A 13,643-nucleotide genomic window follows, 5' to 3' on the forward strand; every position below is an offset into this window, starting at 1 on the left:
GTGCAAGGCACTCACTTAGATATGTAAACTTCTTTAGAGTAAATATAGAATTTAATTTAATTTTCATTTCATTCATAAAATGTTACATGTTGCATCTGTGGTGTAGCAATCCAATTTTTAAGCTGCTCATCCTATATACAACATGATTAAATATACATGTCTACCAATTTCCTAAATTGCATATTGACTTACATAACAGCACTAAGAGGAAAATTGAACATATTAGGCAAGTATTAAGATTTTGTAATTTTAATAAAAAATTTGTCATATGTAAAAAGCTAGTGGAATAATTAACTCAACTTCTATTATTCTATTCAGGGAATAATGGATCAAGGATTAATCGAAGGTTGATAAAAGACAATCAAGGGGTATTTAAGCTGGAAGTCAAGGCCAAATTGAGATATGTTTATGTATCAAATTCATTGTATAATATATTTTGTAATAACCTGTGTATTGTTATAATATAAGCTAATTTTGTTGTTCTCATGGGCACCAGTGATTGTGGCGCTAAGCTTGTGATCATAGCCGTTCTGGGCTATGCTAATAATCATCAAGCGCTGAACACAGCACTGGGAAGGAGGTACCCAAGGAAAGCGGGAGACATTAGAATAAAAAAAATATATATATGAAAACATTGCTGGTACGACCTGTTGCCGCTAGATGTGGCTAACAGTAATCTTTGTGAATCAGTGTTCCAACAGCTGTGATGGTGAGAGGCTGCATTGTTGACTTTGGTGCGGTTGTGTAACGTTGTGTTTTACTGCTTGGGCGAAGTTCTACATGGCAGATTTTGAAGAGCAAAGAACCTGCATCAAATTTTGCTTCATGCTTAAAAAACTGGTGCAGAAACCCATCGCATGCTTGTGGAAGCATTTGGTGACAATGCTATGAATAAAAGTAAAACTTTTTTGTGGTACAAACGATTGAAAGATGGACAAATGACAGTCGATGATGAGCGTTCAGGAAGACCATCAACAAGCGCAACACCGGAAAACATTGCAAAAGTGTAGGGGCTATTGTTACAGATCGTAGACAAACAATCCATAATGTTTGTGCAATCGTACAAATGTCATATGGGTCTGTGCAACACATCTTGTCGGACAATTTGAACATGAGACACATTGCTGCAAAATTCATACAGAGATTGTTGAACAGCGACCAGAAACAAAATCGCGTAGCTGTCTGCAGTGAATTGAAAAATTCAGCAAGAGATAACCCTAACTTAATCTCTAACATCATAACCAGTGATGAGACATGGGTGTACGGGTATGACCCTGAAACTAAGCAGCAGTTGTCGCAGTGGAAGTCGCCAAGTTCACTGTGGCCAAAAAAAGAACGCCAAGTTCACAGCAACGTGAAGTCCATGATGATTGTTTTTTCAAAATCAAAGGCATTATCCATAAGGAATTTGTTCCTCTTGGTCAAACTGTCAATGGGATGTTCTACGGTGAAGTTTTGAAGCGGTTACGTGAAAGCAATAGGCGCAAACGTTCAGATCTGTGGGGTAACAACAGCTGGGTTCTGCACCATGACAACGCGCCCGCACACACATCACTAGCCATTCGGAATTTCTTGGATTCCAAAAAGACAGTAGTGATTCCCCACCCACTCTATTTCCCTGACCTTGCCCCGTGCGACTTCTTTCTGTTTCTGAAAATAAAATTTCAATTGAAAGACCGTCGTTTTAACACAATTGAGGAGATTCAGAAAGAAACGCAGAATGTGCTTCAAACACTTACACCTGCAGACTTCCAGGGATGCATGGAATCATGGGAAAAACACTGGGATCACTGTATCAATGCCAAAGGGAATTACTTTGAAGGAGACAGTAGAAGTTATAAGTTATGGTAAGCTATTTTATTTTTATGGTAAAATTCCCCAAACTTTTGGGTAGCAGCTTATATACGGGAAAAGACTTAAAAAAATAAAGGAAGTCAGGACAAAACATGGCGACGTCTAGGGCCAGAGAGGCAGCCTCCTTGCCTTGGACACCTTGGATCACGCACACGTAAGAATGGGGAAGTTGGGGGTGCTTTCAATGATTGCACAGAGGACCCTGATGATATAAGAGGGCGTGTTGAGGGAATAAGCATGCAAAATGCACGCCTGGAACCTAGAAGGTTAGGCCGAAAAGGGCAGCTCCCCTGGAGAGGAGCACTCAGCTATCCAGAAGCAGAAGTTGGGTTGTTCCTATGATCCAGGGGAGACCCCGATGGAGGCCAAGTCAGGGTTTGAGCATGAAGGGGCATGGTATATTCTTTTTTTAAGATAGACTGGGGTAGTTTTCAAATGAAATTAGCATCTCAATAAATTACATCACTTTAATAGTCAGACGTTAATTAACAGCTGAACAAAGTTTATACTACAATATCTTCAAAAAGTGAACACATACACAGTAAAGTCTAAAACATTTGGCAGATGAACAATTCAGACAGATATTTACATTCAATTTCAAATTATGCTTTAGAAATAACATGAATTTATTATTTTACAAAAAAATTATACAACCTACAAGCAAAAAAAATTCAAAATTCTATACGACATCAACTATTAAATGTAATGTATATTAATAGTTTTTTACATAAAACATTTCATAACTACATTTTATTAAGTAAATATACATTTCTTAATAAAACAGTTCCCAGAAATAATCACACTTTTTTATTCATGAATAAAAGTTAATAATTTTATTTTCAGTCAACACCTGATCTGCAGCAGTTTTTCATAAAATATATCGTGATGCAAATTGTGTTCCTGGCACATTCAAGTGTTGAATTCATAAAAAAAAAAAATTATAATAAATAAACAATATTCTTTTATATACATTTAATTCTTTATAAATCAATTAAATATATAAGATATAAATTAACATCTTTAAAGACCTTTTGCTTTTTAATATATTTAAAATATACATTTATATGTAAAATATAATATAATATATATATATAACTTTAATGAATACAATATTAAAAGTTTTATTTGAAAAGATTTGTTTGGGCCTAGTGTCAATAGCTATAACCAAAAAAAAAAGAAGATAATATACAAGTTAATACGTTGCACATTTCATATCATATTTATCAGAAAATCTACACTAAAATGTTGAATCTGAGTTTCAGGTTTTCATGCCTCTTATACGTTCATTATACTAAATAACGAAGAAAAAGTATTTCAGCATAATACTGATATATTCCCACAAACCATTACGAAACAGTTGAAATTCAATCTTAAACAGAAAAATCAGATTTATGAAAATATATACGTTTCATAACATGAAATATACAAATAATAATAATAATAATAATAGATAAATTTAATATTAAAGATAACTCACTAAGTATCCCTCCTTATAGACTAAAAATTTAAACTAAATTATAATTAAAGGAAAAGTCATCTGCTCTGATTAAGAGAAATTCTTTTTTAAAAAAAATATTTTTTTCACAGAAGTTCAATTAAAATGAAACCTTACAAAATCAGATCTGCAGCAGTTTTTCACAAAATATATCGTGATGCAAATTGTGTTCCTGGCACATTCAAGTGTTGAATTCATAAAAAAAAAATTATAATAAATAAACAATATTCTTTTATATACATTTAATTCTTTATAAATCAATTAAATATATAAGATATAAATAAACATCTTTAAAGACCTTTTGCTTTTTAATATATTTAAAATATACATTTATATGTAAAATATAATATAATATATATATATATGTATATATATATATATATATATATATATATATATAAACTTTAATGAATACAATATTAAAAGTTTTATTTGAAAAGATTTGTTTGGGCCTAGTGTCAATAGCTATAACCAAAAAAAAAAGAAGATAATATACAAGTTAATACGTTGCACATTTCATATCATATTTATCAGAAAATCTACACTAAAATGTTGAATCTGAGTTTCAGGTTTTCATGCCTCTTATACGTTCATTATACTAAATAACGAAGAAAAAGTATTTCAGCATAATACTGATATATTCCCACAAACCATTACGAAACAGTTGAAATTCAATCTTAAACAGAAAAATCAGATTTATGAAAATATATACGTTTCATAACATGAAATATACAAATAATAATAATAATAGATAAATTTAATATTAAAGATAACTCACTAAGTATCCCTCCTTATAGACTAAAAATTTAAACTAAATTATAATTAAAGGAAAAGTCATCTGCTCTGATTAAGAGAAATTCTTTTTAAAAAAAAATATTTTTTCACAGAAGTTCAATTAAAACGAAACCTTACAAAATCAGTATTGTTCAGCAACATAAAGAAGCAGATAAAAATCTAAACACATTAATTATTGCATTAAAATTAATTAAATATGTAGTTTAAATATTTTATTAAATGAATATATACAATATTAAATACTGTTATTTCAGTAATGAGTTATCTAAGCAGCTACATTAATGCAAAGAATAACCAAATTTGGATCAGTGAAAATCTACACGCATTTTTAAAATTACCATTACAGAATGGAAAATACAGTATCTAGTATAATGTTTTAGCAAAATAATTTTGGCCAATTTATTTAAACAATGTTGCAAATACACAGATTACAGATATATTATAATAAAATAAGTTTATTACTTTTTGAAAACCTGAAGATAAGAAACGTTACCTACAAGATAATGGACAATATTTACAAAATCAAAATCATGTCCTTTTGATGACTGTCTAATTCTAAAATGATTATGACCCCCTCATCACTATCATCTCACATCACCTTATCTTACAAAAATATTATAATTTAAAAATATTAAATAATTATTTTTTAAAGTTGAAGAACTGAATGAAGACCAACATAAAAAGTGATATTGAACAAAGTTTTAAGAGCTATGTAACAAAAAATATCCATAAATAAGATTAAAATATGAAATATTGACTAGAGTCAGGTGTTAAGTACTTTCAACAATTAATATAAAGTTCTGTTCTAAAAATAAATTTAAAAAAATCAGTCTAAAAATTAAATAAAATCTATTAATCAGATATTTCTGCATTTTTTTTAGAAGTGATCAATGTATGTTATTTTCTTCTAGGTTATTTTATCATTATTGTTCTAAATTTTTGCTTCATTGTTGTAGGTAATTTATAAAAATGGGTGAGAAAAAAAATTTTTATTGCTGATTATAATGAATATGAATCAAGATGATACTGAATTAGTAAAAAATTTGACAATACTAGTAGAATAATTATCTAGGGAATGAAATTGAATAATTATTCGAGAGGAAAGGAAATAAAAAAATGTAAAATTAATCAGTGACTTTGTTCTTCCTGTAGAAACCAAAAATGAGTTAGAAAAAATTCTGGTGGCATGGACTTGTACCTATGAAAGAATGTCAGTTGGAAATCAAGCAAAGGAAACAAGGTGTGAAGGTAATCTATTTACATAGTGAATTATTTTACAAAGGATGAAAATAGAAAGAGAGAGAAATTAAAAGCTGACTTGCACAAGCAAAAACTTTCATACAGAAAAAAGTCTGCCAATATCAAATTTAGATGTAAGAATTAACATAAATTAGTAAAATATTTATGTGATAATTTATGGTAGCAAAAATGAACAGGAAAGTTGAAAGGAAAAAATAGTGACCTTTAAAATGTGGCATTACAGAGAACTGTTGATAATTAGGGTGAGTAAAAATCACAGAGAAAAATAGACTGGTGTGCATAAAACAGATTAAAAGATTGGTATACACCAAATGGGAATGAAGAAAACTATGAAACCAGCCAAAAAATAACTGTAACTCAAAATAAATATTTTGTAAACATTTTTTGTGTAATTTTGTATTGACATTTTCAAAAAATTACATCATTGATTCAGTTGAACACTAACATTGCATTCTTTTTGTGTATTAGGATAATAATTCCTTTCTGACTTTGACCATAAAAAAATTTCAGTATGGAAGAACACAGTTCTATCAAGGTTTACAAAAAGAGCAATATCCAGTGTGTTAACAAATTATTGGCAAGATAACTTGGATAAAGGTACACTTATTCATAATTCTGAACCATGCCTCTAACATGAAATATAATTTGCTCCAACTTTAGAAGAAAAATAATATAATGATCCAACTTACACTTTAAGCCTGCTTCGTCTTCTTTTCTTTAATTAAATTATCCTCCGAAAAATCACCAGTAGTAGAATGTTGAATATCCCACATTCTCGAATATAATGAATTACGTTTACTCAATAACTCTGCATGACTACCACGTTCTAATAATGAACCATTTTCAATAACTAATATTTCATCTGCATCCATTACAGTTGATAATCTATGTGCAATTGAAATTGATGTTCTGCCATCAGTAGCTTTTCTTAATGTCCCTAATATATTCTGAAAAAAATCAAATCATATTTATTAGAAACACTATAATTCCTGTAATAATTATTTTTTTAGACCATTAATTATACAAATACAATAAGTATATCCAAATAATTTAAACTTTGTATCATAAAGTTAATTCACTGTGTTAGTGCAAAAGTAATTTCCAGGAAGAACTTGAAGGTATTTGAAAGTACTTTCGCAAAGAGTACTTTGAACTAAAAATTTAATAGCATCAATGCCCCTATTACAGAAATATTATAACCAAGTTTGGTGAAAATTGGTCAAGTAGTTCTGAAGATATAAGGTGACTTACATGCCAACATACTCACATACAAAACGTATGCACATTTTGTTGCGAAAGTTTTGATGCTATTTTTCAGTTTTCTGAGGTCCTTACAGGTAAGGTCAATTCATCAAGAAATGGTGAAAACCTGATATACCCAATTTTGACCGATCACCATATTCCCTTCTATATAGCTATAGCTGCTACATAGACAGGAAAGTAATAAAAGTATACACAGAGTGTATCAAGATTCTCCTGAAAATAATAGAAAAAATTCATATAAACATGTGTCCTAAAATGCTTCGGTTATGAACTACGGCTGGTGAAAGATTTCTCTCAATTTTCAGCTACCTTGGTGAAATGAGATTGTACTAAAATGTTTAGGATGTTAATTAAGTAACAGAATTAATGATTTCTTGTAGTATTTGACTTGAAAAATAAAATAAAATAGGTCTCAGAACCATATCTTAAGTAGTTTTTGAGAAATCTGGGGTGAAAAACCAACAAACTGGAGTAAAAAAGCCTGTTTTTTAAGTTTGATGTAGAATAACTTAGTTAAATAGATAATAAACACACAAAACTTTTAAACATTAAACTAATTTTTTTTTTTTTACATTTTTGTGGTGGTCAGCCACTAAATACAGAACTATACTAATATGATGTAGCCTTTACTTAATATTAACAAAAGTGCTGCTATGTATATAGCAGCACTTATAATATAGCAGCTTTGATAAGAGTATGACTATCAAATTCTGTTTGCAGATTGATTAAGTTGAATTTCTGTATGTATTTATATGTATGATATTTTTATAAATTATCCAATTTTTTATTATCATTTTCTTTTGTGACTTCAATTATTTTCAAATTAGTTTTCTATGTTAGTAATGTAATGTTTATTCATTATTAGATGGTTGGCAACATTAGAAAAACCCAATTTTTGTCTATATAATATCTAAAATGTTCTGCAAATCTTACTTTAAAAGATTTATTAGTCTTTCCAATATAAATTTCATCACAATCATTACATTTTATTTTATAAATTCCACACAAACTATTAAAAATCATTATTATAGTTTTCATGTTTTAAATGTCTTATTATATGGTTTTAGGGTTTTTATGCTGGTTTATATCTTTCATCATTACAAACAACAAAATTTTCAATAATATTATTAATATAAGATTATTTTATATAGATATTATCAACGCTATGTATTTTATTTATAGGCTTCAATGTTATGTTTTTATAAGTATTATCAATTAATGATGCTTTATATCAGACTGCAATACTCTTTATAATATTTATTTCTGCATCTAATTTTTCCCTGTTGTTTCTTGTGTAATGTATTGCTCTGTTTAACATTCTGTAAATATAATTGATTAATTTTGTGTGACCCTGAATGATTGGATTTTCTATTAATAGTTTTTACTTGCTGTAGGTTTTCTATATACGGATGTTATAATATGATTCTTTTTGTTGATTTCAATATTAACATTTTAGATAAACAAAAAATTGAGTTTTTCTAATGTTGCCAACCATCTAATAGTGGTGATTAATTTCATCAGTTACAAAAAAAAATAACAATAACCTGTTCAGTGATCGAATCCAAAGATGAAGTTGCCTCATCAAATACAAGTATTGGAGAATCTTTTAAAATAGCTCTAGCAATAGCAACTCTCTGCTTTTCACCACCAGATAATTTTAATCCCCTTTCACCAACCTAAAAAAAAAATATATTTTATATTTTGATTAAAATATACAACAAAAGTTTTATGAGCACTGCAGTAGGTAGAGAAACAACCATGTCGTCACCATCAATTTCTTGTCTTAGATCCACTATTAAACATAATCTATTGTTAAAATCTAAGACTAAGATTTTTAAAAATTGCATCCCATTTTAACAGCACATGCTAATCTGCAATAAAAATATTCGAGTAGCATAAAAGTAATACTCGTTTAAGGCATTCCATGAAACTAATGTCTGCTTTAATCTTTTTCTGGAATCTAAAATTTGTACTGAATTATTTATATTCCACAGAAATCCAGTGAATAACAAACTTCACTGTTGTCAAAATTGTAGAACCAGGCTGTAACGATGATTAGTTAGCAGCAAGGCCCTTTATGCCTAGATAGTATAACCTTAACTATTCTTTGTTAGATTTTAAACCAGAAACAGGCAAATTTAAGAAAATATTATTCATACATGATAAACAAATCATCTAATTTTTGTACAAGATGATTTCAATATATATATATATATATATATATGATGAAATATAATTTGATGTGATTTCATTATCAGCAATGAAAAATTAATTAAAACTGGAAATTAATTTAGTTCTGATAAACTAAATTTAATCTTGTTTACTATCTTCAGTGGCTGAATATTAAGCCACTAAAGATTTGTTACTATCTTTATTAACTGAAGACTGAGTGATTGAAGAAACAATTGAATGAAAATGTTTTGAAGTAATTTATTAAAGATGTAATTATAAAATTTGGCATGGTTTGTATTTTCAAGTTTGAAAAAACATATTTTATTTTTGATGTTAAAAAATAAAACAAGGTGTTACCTCAGTTAAATGTTTATAATCAACAATTTCTTCTAAGTTAAAATACAATAAACAGCAAATAATTTTAGATTTTTTATCCTATAAGGTCTGATCAGAAAATAACCGAACTTTACTTTTTTATCTTTATTATTAATTTTACAGATTATTGGTCCTTGTCCCCTTCAAAGTACTCCCATCCCCTACTCACACACTTTTCCCCGCAGTGTTTCCACTTTACAAAGCAGTCCTGGATGAATTTGCTTTAAACTCATCAATAGTCTCAAAACGGCAGCCTTTCATCATTGATTTTTATTTCAAAAATATGAAAAAATCACAAAGAGCCAGGTCTGGTGAATACGGAAGGAGGAGAGTCATCTGATTTTTGGCACAAAACTGACGAACTGACAAAGCTATGTGTGTGGACGGATTGTCGTGATTTTATCACTGCTCCTGAAAATCGTACATTACTAAAATAGCTATTAACACTTAAACATGTTGCACTCAAATAACAATAACACAAATACTAAACAAGATATCAACAATCCAAGAACATGTGGTTACAGAGGAGGTTATGTGGAACTCAATGCTGCAAACCAAATGTCACTAAATTTCTCTGATGGAGCGTAATTAAATGGTCAGTTATTTTTGGAACAGATCGTATGTTTATCTCCAAAAGTATTTGAGTAACTGTATCCTGCATGTAATTAGAAAACAAAAATTGATAGCTTTAAAATTATCTAACCCAAAATTGATAAAGAAAAGTATCCTTATCACATATTTATTATAGAGTTCAAGGTATGAGGAGTACTATAGAGGAAAATTATTCAATGATTTGATTATAGAATGACAGAATGATTTAGGGTACCACCAAAGAAATATAAAGGTTTTCAACTATTTTAAATTGAAAAACAATCATTAGTGACTATATTGACCAAAAAGTCTATCGAGAAACTTAACAGACTGGGGATTATCTTACTGTTGTTCACAGGATACAAAAAAATACATAAGTTACATCAATAACAGACACCACTAACGCACGAACTTAGATATCCTGACTTTAACAGATGTCGGAGATTGTATAGATATTTCGTCAAAATTATGTTCACATTTTAAAATAAGATAAGGTAATTCTTTCAGATGGTTGCATTGTTTCTTTTTCGTTTTTTTGGAAGTATCAACAACTGAAAGATTGCATATGGCATTTTTAAAATCCCTACATTTTTCACCAAAAAAAATGTCTATTCTCTAAAAACCAAGTGTAATGTGCATAATAGTAATTAGATCCATTTTTCAGACATAACAGCTAACATTATAAAAAAATTATTATCCATCATGCTAGCAACTAATAAGCAACAATGCTGATGATGTAACATGATTTATTTTTTTTTGCAGGATATGACTTCTACATTCTTTAGACCTAAAAGTCTCACAAATCTTGAAGGTAGTCCAGGACAGTGATTTTAAGAATAACCTACGTTTTTCTGACTACTTATTAAACAAAATATTGAAGAAAGCATCTCCAAAAGCAGTGAGAACCTTATAAAAAGTTGCATCATACATGAAGTAATGAGTTGGCACTTGCATCAGTGCTTAAGACAGATGTATTAACATATAATTTATGAAATTTTTATGTTCAGTTTACTAAACCATATAACTGAACTGATTTTTTATCAATAAATAGATTGCATTGCATTAAATATGGGTTGCATGACATAGAATATAAAACTGAATTCGTTATTTTTTGCATGCTCTGATTCAACCAATTTTTAATGTAGGAGAGTTGTGTTTTTATACCTTTTTTTTACCTAAGACCACCTATCTAAGATCTAAGAGTAGAAATCACTGTAAATATTTATTTTGTGTAAGACTAGGGGTTCAATAAACAGTGTGATAGTAAGCAGTATTTTATATTTTAAATAAATATTCTAATAGGAAAATAAGTAACTTACTTGTGTGTTATAACCTTTAGGCCACGTACTCACTGTATCATGAAGGTCTGCCATTTTGGATGCTATATATACATCTTTTTCATCTCTAGTGAAATCACCATAATGTAAGTTGTAAAATAATGTATCATGAAATAAAACTGTATCCTGAAATTATTAATAAAAAGAAACAATGATCTTACTTAGAAACCTTACATAATCACTGGAAAAAATAAAATAGAAGCTACTAAACATAATAGCTTCAATAATTAAAATATTCACTGAAACAAGATTAATATCTCAAAATTATAGACGAAGAAGGGTAAATTTTAATATAAAACTTTTAAAAAATACATAAAATAATGTAACACAATCATTATAGTGATAAAATTATATTTTTACTTATAAAATTTATATGTATTTTTTTTAAATGTGACGCAGAGTTTAACTAAAAATCTGTATGGCATTCAAAAATTAAATAAAAACTATTCAATTTACGATTTGCTATAAAACCTTTTATCACTGCCAGGAACAAGCAGCCTGATTTGACAACACACAGTAACAAATGGGTTAAATTTTTATTGTATATATCCTGAAAGTAAGCGTAACTGACAATCTGAAAATCATCCAAGTAGAAAGTTGCAATACTGCATCAATCAAGTAATGCTTTACATAATATTATTATTAATTTTTGTCAGTTTTGTTTAGCGAAGAAACGCATTAAATATTGTATCATCCTATTTAAACATTAATGATTTTATTTATTATTAAAAAAAAAAATCATTACACAATCTGAATTTTAAAAATAATATTTCAAAAATACATAACTTGAGATGATTTACCTGAGGTACAACAGCAATTGCTCTCCTAAGGCTCTGTAAATCAAGTTTCGCTATATCTTGTCCACCAATAAAAATCTCACCAGAATTGGGTTCAAAGAATCTGTACAATAAACGAATCATTGACGATTTCCTGTAATTAAATAAAAATATTGGAAAATATCTTTTACTGAAAAATTTATTTTTACTATGAAGAAAGTTATTAAAGTAAGATCTAGAATGCACAACTGACATAATCACATCCAAATCAGTAATTTAGTGTAGTTCACTCTTAATTTCGGCAAGATGAATTTATATATATACACACCCTTATAAAAACTAAAATACTGGAAGTAAACAACAAAGAGAATTTAGTGATAAGGACAAGTGAAGGAAGAAGAGAAAAATAAAAAATGACAGATATTTGGTACACAGATAATATTAATGATATTACGAACTATCATTTAGGGACTATGATGACAGAAGACTGGAAAAGCACAATAGAAATAAAAGGAAGAATGGCAATAGTAAAACGTTCCTTCAGAAAGAGGAGGAAATTACTATGTAATAAAAGTTTGGACTTAAGAATTAAAAAGAGGTTAGCCAAACGGTATGTATGGAGCCTCTTGTGTGGAAGTGAAGTGTGGTTGATGAGAAAGAGGGAGAAAGACTGGATTGAGGCTTTTGAAATGAGTATATGAAGAAAGTAAGATGTGCTGATAAAAGTAAGAAATAAGGAAACAATGAATAGGATTAAAGAAGAAATAGAATTTATGTCAGAATTGCATAAAAGAAAAGGAAACTCGTTAGAATATACGGTTAGAAGAAGTGAAATTCTGATAATTGCATTGGGAGGGTCAGTAAAAGAGAAGAATGAAATTAATAGGCGAGCTGAAGATTGGAAACTATAAGGGGATGAAGGAAATGTTTAGGGAAGAAATGTATGGGAACAACAGTAGCACAACGGACCTGCTGCCAGCCAGAACATCATATGTTGATGATGATGTATCCTTTACACAAAAAATAATTAAGTTTTCATAAACTGTCATTAAGAAGCAATCACATAATGGTTTCACAATCAAAAAGTATGGACCAGGCAGATGAGACAATAATTTCAATCACATAACACAACGCATATTACAATATATTAAACAATTTACACATTTTTATCAAACTCATTACAATCCAACAATATCAAACATCTTATGACTATATGCATGTAGAAATTTAAATTCTATTGAGATATAAGTAAAAATTATTTTCTTCTGGATATTCATTCCACTGATTGATACAAGAAATGTCCTAATTATACTGGACTTAACTCTATAATAAACTTCTGAACAATATAAACTTTTAACTTGAAACAACAAGTGTAGTTCTTCTAGGTGGTAAGTTTTACAAAAACTGAGAATAACTACTACTAACACATACACGATGATTCACATACTGGTGCTTTCTGAGCTCATTCTACTAGTGAAAATAATGAAAAAAGTTAATAATAAACATAGATCCGGAAACACTCTGTTAGCAAGTTACGGCTAGTGAAAGATTTCGCTATGATTCCTGGGCAGAGTGAAATAAAATCATACTGAAATTCTAGGAACCCATATTAAGGGGTAAACTTGATGGTTTCTTTTAATATATATATATATATATATATATATATCAAATTTAGATGGTGTGCCTTCATAACATCTGTGTGATGATGTGCATTGATAAAAATTT

At 28.8% G+C, this 13,643-nt stretch overlaps 1 protein-coding gene across 2 annotated transcripts in view; it reads right to left on the minus strand.

Annotated features, from left to right (window-relative positions):
* Positions 1-2,303: 2,303 nt before the first annotated feature.
* The window catches only part of ABCB7 (ATP binding cassette subfamily B member 7), a 59,127-nt gene continuing 47,787 nt past the window's right edge, over positions 2,304-13,643 (minus strand). For both annotated transcript variants that reach the window (XM_075377966.1, XM_075377967.1), the window contains exons 10-14: positions 11,943-12,072; positions 11,125-11,268; positions 8,212-8,343; positions 6,094-6,351; positions 2,304-4,025 (exon numbers count right to left, since the gene is read on the minus strand). In XM_075377966.1, the coding sequence (XP_075234081.1) occupies positions 6,097-6,351; positions 8,212-8,343; positions 11,125-11,268; positions 11,943-12,072 (661 nt within the window). In that variant the 3' untranslated portion in view covers positions 2,304-4,025; positions 6,094-6,096. The remainder of the gene's footprint in view (positions 4,026-6,093; positions 6,352-8,211; positions 8,344-11,124; positions 11,269-11,942; positions 12,073-13,643) is intronic.

The sequence above is a fragment of the Lycorma delicatula genome, chromosome 10, assembly GCF_047948215.1.
Source record: "Lycorma delicatula isolate Av1 chromosome 10, ASM4794821v1, whole genome shotgun sequence".
Lineage (NCBI taxonomy): Eukaryota > Metazoa > Arthropoda > Insecta > Hemiptera > Fulgoridae > Lycorma > Lycorma delicatula.